General features: G+C 43.9%; 1 protein-coding gene across 1 annotated transcript in view; it reads left to right on the top strand.

The window, feature by feature from the left end:
• The first annotated feature begins 901 nt into the window (after nucleotides 1-901).
• The window catches only part of NOTCH4 (notch receptor 4), a 37,117-nt gene continuing 26,075 nt past the window's right edge, over nucleotides 902-11,943 (top strand). Inside the window, exons 1-8 of the mRNA XM_044673936.1 lie at nucleotides 902-1,120; nucleotides 1,982-2,063; nucleotides 2,387-2,667; nucleotides 4,683-5,027; nucleotides 5,292-5,414; nucleotides 5,564-5,800; nucleotides 7,484-7,639; nucleotides 8,745-8,939. Coding sequence (XP_044529871.1) covers nucleotides 1,054-1,120; nucleotides 1,982-2,063; nucleotides 2,387-2,667; nucleotides 4,683-5,027; nucleotides 5,292-5,414; nucleotides 5,564-5,800; nucleotides 7,484-7,639; nucleotides 8,745-8,939 — 1,486 coding nt within the window. The 5' untranslated portion in view covers nucleotides 902-1,053. The remainder of the gene's footprint in view (nucleotides 1,121-1,981; nucleotides 2,064-2,386; nucleotides 2,668-4,682; nucleotides 5,028-5,291; nucleotides 5,415-5,563; nucleotides 5,801-7,483; nucleotides 7,640-8,744; nucleotides 8,940-11,943) is intronic.

Genomic DNA, 11,943 nt, shown 5'->3' with positions numbered 1-11,943 from the left:
TGTAATATGCTTATATTTGTAGAGTGCCTGGCACATAGTAGGCATTTAATAAATGCTTGTTCCCTTAACCCCATTTCCCAACAGATTCCTCCTTCTGTTTGGCTTCATATTCATATGAGTCAGTATTCCCTAAACACAAAGGGTCCATTGAGAGCTGAGAGTGGAGGAAGAAGTGCCAAAGATAGGAGACTGTCCAGGAGTCAATGTTAATTGACTACAATGCTTATTGTAGGTTATCCATGGCTAACTGTGTCATCTGTAATGATCCCACTTTTTCTAGCACCTACAAACAACTTCAATGTTTTCTAGAAGCACCAGGAAGGATGCTCCGTTTTCCAAAGACCAATCCATCTTCTAATCTGTTTACAATGTGGGAAGAGATTAACATTCCTAGTACAAGAGATGTTGATGTCCCCAAAAGTCTCTTTCAGCCCCTCTACCATAGCTGGGTAAAAGTAGTTAGCTGGTTCTGGGGAGGTGTCTACCTTAACCATTCAAAACAAGTGTCCTGTCCCCATAGCAGCCCCCCAAGAGGAGGAGGAGTTTTTACCACTCCCTCATAACTAATTTTTTTTTCCATCTCAGCTTCTATTGAACCTTTGAGATCTCCGTGGTTCTACAGCCAACTAGAGCAGCTGGAAAAATGTGTGATTTCCCTGGGGAGTGGGGGAGGCTCCATAAAACACCCCCAAGCATTCTGTTCCCCTCCCAATCTGAATGCCATGCCCACTACCCTCTGGACAACCCACTGGTCCCTGCCCAAGGCAAGGGGGTTACAGGGATATAAGGCCACTCCCTTCTTCCCCCATCATGTTCACTGCTCCCAACTCCCTCCTTCCCCCTCCCCCACCCATCCCAAGGGTGTCCAGGACATTGTGTGTCTCAGGAAACAGTTCAGACGTGGAGCCTGAACTGGTTGAGAAGGAGGAGAAGGAGGAGGAGGAGGAAGGGGATGTGGGAACAGAAGAGAGTCTCCTGCCACAACGAACCAAAGGCTCTGGGGGGGTCCCCTCCTGGAGCAAGGAGGGTGTGGAGCCTGGGGGAGTGTCAGAGATGCGGCACCCTTCCATGCTGCTGCTGCTGCTGCTGCTGCTGCTTCGCTCCCTGCCACTGACCAGAGGTAAGGATGTGGGGAAGGATGGGAGCAGAGAGCAGCTCTCCCCATTAAGGCTGGGAAATGAGCGGAGGGAAGAGAGCGCCAGGGCAGGGTGCTGCAGGAGATAAGTGAGAACCACCTGGGCGACTAGAGGGTTTGACAAGAGGCCACAGGGGATGCTGGTCTTGCACCGGTAGAGGAAACGAGACGGTGAGCAGGGGATATGAACTGCAAAGGTAAGGTCTTAAACCTTTTATTCCACCACCCTACCACTCACCAACCTCACCCCATCTCTTCCCAGAAGAAGAACAGAGAAAGGAGAGAGTCTAGTTTGAGGAGCTATGGAAACTTTCCCCCAAAGACTCTCTAGCTACACAATTTCAAGGGTGAGAAGGGAAGATGATAGGAGTTGAGAATGCAAAAGTCAGAAAATCCAAGGTCCCCCTAGCCCATTCTTGTTGTTTCCACCCCTGGTTAGCTCAGCACTGGGCCTTTCCGGTAGGATATCCCTTCAGTGTCTCAACCATTCACCTCCCAGGTCCCTCTCAGGCCCCCTCCCTAGCCCTGTCATCTGCTTCGAGGGACAGGCCTGGAGGCACAGAACTGGGAAACCAGGGAATAAACAGGAAGGGGGTGGGGAGACAGAACAGGGAAGACTAGGCTCTAGGGAGCTGCAGAATTAGGGTGGGGAGTGGGGGGGATCATGGAAATAAGTCTGGGGGAAGGGAAAAAGTTCACTATCCTAGCAGGGATGGGGATTGAAAGATGAAAGGGGTTCCCAGGGAAGATATTTCTCATACTCAAAAGCAAAGGTCCTCAGAAGTTAGAATGGAAAGGGTCCAGGCTCCTTCCCCAATATTCCAGCCCTTATCTCTTCATTCCTAGGGCTGTCATGTGAGAACCTCCCAGAGCCCTGTGCTAATGGGGGCACCTGCCTGAGCTTGGCCCAGAATCAAGAAACCTGTCAGTGAGTATTGGTTATTGGAGCTGGGTAAAAGGAAATGAGGGGGAGGGGGGGAAGGTGATGTAGAAGAGGAAGCAAGTGTAGAAAAGAGGGGGAAGAGATGAAGAAAAACTAAAATAGGTGGGAAGAAATAGGAAGGATAAGAAGAAAGAAGAAGAGGAACAAAAAGAGGAAAGAGGCAAGATCTGGAAATGGGAAGGAAGCATTAGAAAGATGGGATGAGAAAGAATGGCAAGATTGGAGAAGAGAGAAAGAGAACTTATGGAAGGAAGAGAAAGAGTGGGGGTTTGGAAGTATCTCCTCTTACATCTCTTCACTATTCTCAGGTGCGCCCCAGGCTTCTTGGGTGACAGGTGCCAGTTTCCAGATCCCTGCCAGAGTGCCAAGCCATGCCAGAATGGAGGCAGCTGTGAAACCCTGTTCCTCAATTCCCAGGGCACTTCCTCCTCCCAAGTTCCCAGTTTTTTCTGCTCCTGTCCTCCTGGCTTTGGAGGATCATGGTGCCAACTCAAAGATCCCTGCTTGTCCTATCCCTGTTACCATAACGGCCGCTGCCATGTCTTACTCTCTGGCCAGCCTCGATGTCACTGTCTGTCTGGATGGACTGGTAATGGAATAGTGCCAGGAAGGGGAGAAGTGAACTATCTCTTATTGCCTCTAACTCCCAGTACCTTCCTATTTTCCCCTCCCTTCCTTCTCTATATTTCTATGGCTTAATACAGGTAATAAGAATCTTGGCAGTGTAAAAGGGGATCCTCCCCAAAGGCAAAGACAATGTCATTTGCTCCCTGATACTTCGATCAGCAAACACTTCATTTGTTTAACAAATAATTATTGAGCATTTACTACATGCTATATAATAGCTGCCTGCCTTAAAGGAACTTACAATCCAATGAGAGACTAGGACATGTTCATAAATAGTAGAATGCAAAGTAGAATTAAAAGCAAAGTTTTATATGAAATCTGAGACAAGATAAATCATTTCTATCTGCAGAGATTCAGAGAATGTTTTATGGAGGGGTTCACAGCTCATATGGAAGCCTTGAAAGAAAGAAGGATTTCAACAGGCAGAAGAGTCTAATGGACTATAAATAAAACATCATAACAACAACGATAATAATAGCTAACGTTTATATAACATTTTAAGGTTTACAAAGTGCTTTGTAAATATTTGTTTGATCCTCCCAACCACCCTAAGAAGTAGGCACTATTATTATTCCCATTTTACAGATGAGGAAATAGGCAGATAGTCATTAAATGACTTGCCCAAGGTCACACAGTAAATATTTGAGGCTGAACTTGAACTCAGTTCTTCCTGACTCAAAATCCAGTGCATTATTCACTGTGCCATCATTTCATTCTCATCTTTTTGATGGGGTCCAACTAGCACTAGGACAAGTCACTATCTTACTATTATGCTTTTATTATTAGTGGAGTATAAACTGCTGCAGAAAAGAATACAATAATTGGAGTTCTATAGTTAAATAAAAACATAAGTAAAAAACAAAATAAATTCAAATAAAAACAATAAATAAAAATAATAAAAACATAAGGATATAAAGAGCAGATCATTCAGGAAAAACAAAAATGCATCTATAAGCACAATGAAAGTATCTTTGGTACAACTCTAAGAGTAGGTGGAACAACAGGGATGAAATATACCTTTAATATCCTTATTTTGTTCCCACGTGATTTCGATTTACTCTATTAGGTCTCTAGTTTTCAAAAGCTTTTCATTTTGTATAAGGTTAGAGATTGTGAATATTTGGTATTGTGACTACTAAAATATTGCTTCTTTTTGTGGACCAGTGTTATGTCTGGGTGGGCAACAGTTTGGTCTATGATGGTTCATTTCCAGTACTGCAATACTGTCTATTGGTTGAGTTGTCCCCATTATGAGAACTAGTAGTACTAGTAGTACTAGTAGTAGTCTAGTAGTAGTAGTAGTAGTAGTAGTAGTAGTAGTAGTAGTAGTAGTAGTAGTAGTNNACTACTACTACTACTACTACTACTACTACTACTACTACTACTACTACATAAGAAGAAAACCACCAGCTAAGTTTCAGAGAGACAGTCATCTTCATCCATAGAAAGACTCCTCACACTAATAGATAGAAAATGAGTTCCTTGAGGAAAGGAACTGGTGCCTTTCATATATAGTTGTGGGTGTGGAATAAATGCTTATTGATTAATACATGAAGCTGCAGATCCTTGACATCTTAAAGTATATTTGATAAGCAAGATATTATAATATATAATATATAAACAGGGTGTACTATAACCCAGGTTCCAAGAAGGTATTCTAGGTATTCCAAGTGGGATACAACGCAAACAAGATATGATTAAAATAGAACAAAGTGTGATAGATAAAACTCAGATAAATATGATAGAAAGTATTATGATTACCAGGCAAAGTAGAATAGAACTTATGATTGTAATAAAATGGAGATATACATACATACATATAAATATAGGAAGGCAAGATTTAAGCAATGATGGTTCTAAAAATTAATGTGAATGTGAGATAAATCAGTCTGTTACATTCCAGAAAGAATAGGATATACTCATGCAGAGTGTTCTTTCCCCTTCTCTCAATTTTTTCCACCTACCCCCAAACTTTAGGTGAGCACTGCCAGCAACAAGACTTCTGCAAAGCAAACCCCTGTGCCAATGGGGGAATCTGTCTGGCTACATATCCCCAGATTCTGTGTGACTGTCCCCAAGGATTTGAGGGCAATAGCTGCCAACATGATGTCAATGAGTGCTTCAAGGATTCAGAGCTCTGCCCCACAGGTGCCACTTGCCACAATACACTGGGCTCCTACAAGTGCCTCTGTCCCCCAGGACAGGATGGGCCCCAGTGTGAATTCTACATGGGACCCTGCCCTGCAAGGGGCTGCCAAAATGGGGGTACCTGCCAACTGGCTCCTGGATCCACTACTTTCCACCTCTGCCTCTGCCTCCCAGGTGAGTACTTATGAGAGCCTTTCCCTCTATGTCCTTTCCATTAAAACACAAAGACATTCTCCTTTAAGACTCCCATTATACGGGAGGTCCTAGGTTCAAATTCGACCTCAAACACTTCCCAGCTGTGTGACCCTGGGCAAGTCACTTGACCCCCATTGCCCACCCTTACCACTGTTCCACCAAGGAGCTAATATACAGAAGTTAAGGGTTTAAAAAAAAAAAAAGACTCCCATTACCCAAATGACCTCCATAATCCTTATGTAGGTTTCACAGGCAGGGAATGCGAAGTGAATCTAGATGATTGCATGGGACACAGATGTCAGAATGGGGGAACCTGCCAAGATGGATTCAACACCTATACTTGTCTCTGCCCTGAGTCCTGGACAGGTAAGTTATTGTGGTCATAGGGTAAGTAAGATCTATGACCCAAGTATCTAGTCCTAAGATCTGGGACCCAAGTGTCCACTTCTTCCATTCCTTTTAACTTTCAGAAACCATGGTATTGGATACCACAGCCCTATTTTTATTCTCCATAGGTTGGGACTGTTCAGAGGATGTAGATGAGTGTGGAACCACTAGTTCCCCACAATGTCAGAATGGAGGCACTTGTCAGAACACACCTGGCAGCTTCCATTGTGTGTGTGTGAGTGGCTGGGGAGGTCCAAACTGTGAGGAGAACCTGGATGACTGTGCTTCTGCCACCTGTGCCCAAGGGTCTACATGCATTGATAGAGTGGGCTCCTTCAGGTGCCTCTGCCCTCCAGGTCTCACAGGTAAGAGGCTGAAGGGACATTGTAGGAGTCGGGGAAGGAGCACTGGGATATGTTAGAGAACAAATAAGATATTCATAAAGTCATTATTAGCACAATGCCAGGCACATAGCAGACACTAGTAAATTCTTCTTCCCTCCCTCCATCCCATTGCAATAGACATAAAAATATGAGGATATGGGGGAAGCACAGGAGAAAAGAGAGGTACACCGCCTGGAAAATAGTGGATACTTCATGCTTACTGTAATGGGGCACTGAAGAAACTTCAGAAGGCAATGGTTAAAGGCATTAGAACAAGTGAACATGTATGGATATACATGGAAAAAATCATTTGATCCAACAACAAATGTTAACTAAGCATCTTTTATGTATCAGATGCTGTACTAGAAATATAGACAATGAATAAGTAGGCAACAATTCCTACAAAAAAACTTGGATCCTAAAGGGGAAGACTAACATACAACAGCATATAAGTATGTACAGAACAATTATAAAGGGAAAAGATACAACATAATTAAGTACAAGATAGTTTGGGAGGATAGCTAGGTGACAGTAGATAGAGCACAAGGCCTGGAGTCAAGACAACCTAAATTCAAATCTGGATTCAAGATGCTTACAAGATGCTTACATGTGACCCTAAACGAGTCACTTAACACCTATTGACCTCAGTTCCTCATTTTACAAATGAGGATACACTGGAAAAGAAAATGGCAAACCACTCTAATATCTTCACCAAGAAAACTCCATGGACACAACTGAAAAACTAAACAACAAAAGTTTCAGAAGGAGGGTATGTGCTGCTAAGGAGATAAAGAAAGGCATCATGCAGAAGGTGGGACCTAAGTTGGATTTTGAAGGAAAAGAGAGGTTCTATTAGACAGAGTTAAGGAGGGAGTACATTTCAGGTAAGGGTGACTGCCAGTGTAAAAGCATGGAGATGGGAAATGGAGTGTTATATGCAAAGAAGAGAGAAAAGGCTGATATGGCTAGATTGAAGAATGCAGAAAGAAGATAATGTTCCATGAGTCTGGAAAGATAAGGTGGGACCAGGTCATTTGGGTTTTAAAAACTAAACAGAAGAGCTTACATTTAATCTTAGAGATAAGAGGGAATCACCAAAATTAATTAAATAGAAAAGTAACATGACAGATGTGCACTTAAGGAAAATATTTTTGGCAGTAGTGTATAGGATGATCAAGAGTGGGAAATTAAGGGAAGGAGAGCAATTAGGAGGCTGTTACAATAATCTAGGCAAGAGGTGATAAGAGCCTAAACTAAGGTGGTTAGCTATGTGAGTGAACAGAAGGGATGGGATACAAGAGATGTCATGGAGGCAGGAATGGCCAGATTTAGCCATTAAGGGAAGGTAAAGACTCAAGAAAAATACCTAATCATAAATCTAGGAGATTGGAAAAATAACAGGTTCTTCAACAGAAATAGAGAAGTTGGGAAGAATGGTGTATTTAGGGGAAAAGAAAATGAGTTAAACAAGGAGTCACAGGGAGATCACAAGAAAGAGGGAATATGGCAGAATGTGGAGGCAGAAGACATTTGGGGAAAAAAATGGGAAAAAAGATACAAATAGGGTGTGACAAGGAAGAAGCAGGAAAACACAGAATCTCATGAGAAGATGTAAGGCAATATAGAGACCTCAGTTTATTCCCTCCTTCTCTCTTTCTCCTCCAGGTCTTCTGTGCCAGCTACAAGATATGTGTCTGAGTCAGCCATGCCACCCCCAAGCCCAATGCAGTACCAACCCCATCTCAGGAGCCATACTTTGTCTATGCCAACCTGGCTACTCCGGGCCCACCTGTCATCAGGATCTAGATGAATGTCAGATGGGTGAGCCTTCAGTCCTCCAACTAAGCTTACTCACTCCGTTTTCCACACAAGAAATGTGAAAGTCAGGGGGAAGAAGAAAGGGTAGAGAATAGGACTTATACTTTCTTATACTTCCTCAGTTTTTCCAATGTTCCAGGTTAAGCCATCAATCACATCTCTACTCTGTACTCTCTTGGTTTTCTGATGTCCAACCCTGTGGTATGGACCTACATAAAAAAAAAAAAATGTACTATATAGGCCATGTGGTATAATGGGAAGTGCCCTGGAGTCAGAAGCCAAGAATATGGAGCTAATGGACTCTAGACAAGTCAGCTATAATCTCTTAAGTGTTAAATGTTAAGTTAGGTGGTACAATGGATAGAGCTCTGGGTTTATAGAGTAAATGTCCGAGGTCATATTTGAATTCAGGTCTTCCAGGACCATCAGACCCACTTGCTTCCTGGCTTCTGTATCCCAGCAGATGGGGGAGTCTCTTATCTCTCCTGATCTTTCTAGAGGAAGAGTAATTTCCAGAACTACCCCTTATTGCAGCTAAGCAGCCCAATGGATAGAGCACTGGGCTTGGAGTCAGGAAGACTCATCTCTCTGAGTTCAAATCCAGCCTCAGACACATACTAGCTGAGTGACCTTGAATGAGTCACTTAACTCTACCTCAGTTTCCTCATCTGTAAAATGAGCTGCAGAAGAAATGGCAAACCATTCCAGTCTGTTTGCCAGGAAAACCCTAAATTTGTTACACAAAGAATCAGACATGGCTGAAAAGTACCAACAACCAAAGTTATTATTAGTATCATAGACTGAACTGGAAGGATGTTCAGAATCATGTATCCAGTCCAATCCTTCCCCTTTTTTTATAGACAAGGAAGCTAAGACTTAAGTTAACTGCAACCACCTTGTTAGTAAATGACAGAGCTGGAATTTGAACTATGATCCCCTGACCCCAGTCCAGTATGCTATCTACTACAGCACTTTCCACTATATCATAAGGTTACCTATCAGATATATTCCATCTTCCCTCTTCTATTCCCTATCAACATGCCTTTCTCTACATCTCTATATGTGTTCTTCCTTGTCTCCTAAAACACATCCCACTCTCTGTTCTTAGTCCACCAGAGCTTTAGTCCCTGTGAGCACGGTGGCTCCTGCATCAACACTCCAGGCTCCTTCAACTGCCTCTGCACCCCAGGCTACACAGGCTCCAGATGTGAGACTGACCATAATGAGTGCCTATCTCAGCCCTGTCATCCAGGCAGCACCTGTCTTGACTTGCTGGCTACTTTCCACTGCCTCTGCCCTCCAGGTATGGCACAGAATTAGATAGCCTGTAGGGAAGGTGGGGAAGGGTTCTGGGTAGGGGAATGATAGCCTGGGGCAAAAGCAAAATGGAATCTAATCTCCATTCAGTTGGACAGAACCCAGGTCAGTTTCCAGGGCTCCCTACCAATCCAGAGGGCCAGGGAAGGCAGATATACCTGAACCACTGCTGGGGCTCCCCACCCCCACCCCACCAGACACAAGTCTAATTACCCTCTGGAGAAATTCCTTTGTGGAGAGGTGTAGATAAAATGAGAATGGGAAATTAGGGGGTGGAGGGGAGTGGTACAGCTAAGGATGCAGTTGGGACCTGGTGCTGTTGTGGGGTATAATGGTGAACCCCTGGGTTTGGGAAGGATACCTTTTGCAAGAATGCAAGACTCCGAAACAGCTTAAAAGTAAAAAGAGAGATTTATTAGTAATGTAGAATTTTGGCCAGCAAGACAGCCTGAGTGGAACAACCCTGGGGGGTTGCTCCCAGAATGCTTCAGTCCTGGGGTTTTTATACTCTTTACAACAGTGAAGACATGATGTTGTGTCATGATTTGAATGTGATTCTAGAGTGGTAAACGGGCATTTGGTGGGGCGTTTGGTCCCTGTTTACAGTTTGCCTGGGTTAAGGGAGTATAATGGCCATGCCATCTCCCCCCTCTCCAAATATCTAAGGGGAAAAGGGGCAATGGTCTCAGTCTTCTGTAGCTTCTTCAGAGCTGAGAATGGCTGTAGAGCTGTCCCTGCCTATTGTCAGGAGAGAGAGGTATTGGCCATAGGCAAGGTCCAGGGGTCCAGGCTGGGATGGTTGCAGAAGTTTTAATGGCATCTCAGTGACTCCAGTGAGAGCTTTCACCCTAGAAGTAGTTAGAATTGTAACTGGGTTAGGGACAACGGGGTGAACAGAAATTATTGCTTCATTAATATGTCTAAGGTCTTGAACCATACTCCAAACTCCATTGGGCTTTTTCACTGGAAGGAGAATTGCAAGGTGAAGAACAATTCTCCAAGAGACCAAGGGCTAGGAATTTATCAATGAGAGGTTGTAATCCTTTCCTAGACTCTGGGGCAATGGGATATTGCTTTCTATGTGGATAAGGGGAATCAGGTATATCATTACAGGATTCACATGAATGGCTCCTTCCTTCCGGTATGCCTTGATCCCAAACAATAAAAGGTACTTTCTCCCAGGTTTCTGAAGAAATTGCAAAAGCAAGGGAGTGGCTTGGGAAGTTAGAGTTGAGATAAGGGAAAATTGGGAATGTAGCTTTTTCATGATATCTCTGCCCAGTAAGGGACCTGGTGAAGAAGGAATAATCAGAAATATATGTTGGAATAATTTGTCCTCATGGGCACAGGCTAGGGGTGCAGTTTCCCTACATCTAAGTATCTTACCCCCAATTTCAATTACCTGGTACTGCGAAAGGATTGTAGGACCATCCTATGAAGTATGGACAGAATAAGTGGCTCCCGTGTCTATGAGAAACACAAATCATCTTACCTTCCACCTCCAGATTAACCCTGGGTTTGGCCATAGTGATGGAAAATAGGAGTAAACTGGCCCTAGTGCACCCCTATTTCGAATCTTCAAGAGACTGGAGGATAGGAGGATACCTCTTGGGTCGCTGGGGTCTCTTTCTGAAAGGACACTGGCGTTTCCAATGTCCTTGTTGCCCCTAGGCTAGACATGGAGTTGAAGGCGGTCTTCCCTTTGAAGGACAATCCTGCAATCAATGCCCATTTGGTCCACAGATGTAGTAAGAGCCCCTTGGTCTCTGCCCATGGGTCAGGGAGGTGAGGGCTGCTATGAACAGTTTCTCACAGGTTTGTCCTTCTGTTGTCACCTGGTCCCTGTTGTAGAAAACCTTAAAAGCAGCATCTATTAATTGGTTTGTTGGAATTTGGGGTCCCAGATCCAGTTTTTGCAGTTTTCACCTGATGTCTGGAGCTGACTGTCCTATAAAATGGAGGCATAAGATAATTGCCCCCTCATTGCTCTCTGGGTGGATATTTGTATATTGTTTCATGGCTTCTACTAATCTGGACAAGAAGAGAGCAGGATTCTCCTCTTTCCCTTGAGTAACCTCTTTAAACTTGTTATAATTTACTTGCTTCCTAATCCCTTTCTGCATGGCCTCAAGGAAATAGTCAATTATGTGATCTCTACACTGTCTATGTCTTTCATTCCTATAGTCCCATCCTGGATCTTGCCCTGGGACAGCAGTAGTGCCAGGGATTCCTGCCTATGTGCCACCTAGGGCCTTCTCATCTCCTATTTCTATGACCAAATCCCAGATTCACTTCTTTTCATTTGGGGTACAACAGGTGGGAATAATGATGTGCATGTCTGTCCAGTATAGGTCAAAACAGGGTAAGGGATTTAAAAACTTCAATGAATTTGGTGTGATTCTCAGAGTAGCGACCTAATTTCTCCTTAATCTGGGCTAGATCTGTCATAGAGGGTACCTCTCTCATAGAGAGGAGATGAGCTCTATCATTGTAACTCAGTCCCTTCCCGGTGTGAAGTGGGTTTGGCTGGGGAAAGAGTGAGATTTGAGTATCAGGCAGTGTCAGGTACAAAAGGATATTACGGTTGGGAATAGTTTGGGAGACAGGAGTGGTCTTTGGCTCTGACCCCAAAGAGGAAGGTGGAGGTTTTGGAGCCGAGGGTTAAGGAGAGGAAATAAGGGAACCTGGAGTGGATGTTAGTTCTGAGGAAGTTGGGGGAAGGGAAGGCTGTGGTCACACCTCAGCTGGCAGAGTAGTTCTCTCCCCTCCCCTCTGGGAGACAAAGTTGCCATTGAATGTTGAATCATCCAAAATATCCTCTTGAGGGCTTTCCCCAGTAGGGATCAGCAAGGGTGTTGTGAGGCACATACTTGCAAGCCCTCCTAAGCTCAGGATTCTAAGTTTGCTAAACGCTATAATATAAGGTAGTGCTATCCATTTCCCTGTCTTCATGCAAAACAAGTCCAATTGTTCAATGATATTATAATTTA

This window comes from Gracilinanus agilis, chromosome 4 (assembly GCF_016433145.1).
Source record: "Gracilinanus agilis isolate LMUSP501 chromosome 4, AgileGrace, whole genome shotgun sequence".
In the NCBI taxonomy this organism is placed as follows: domain Eukaryota; kingdom Metazoa; phylum Chordata; class Mammalia; order Didelphimorphia; family Didelphidae; genus Gracilinanus; species Gracilinanus agilis.
Note: the sequence above shows the minus strand (reverse complement) of the source record. Positions and strands in the feature narration are given on the sequence as shown.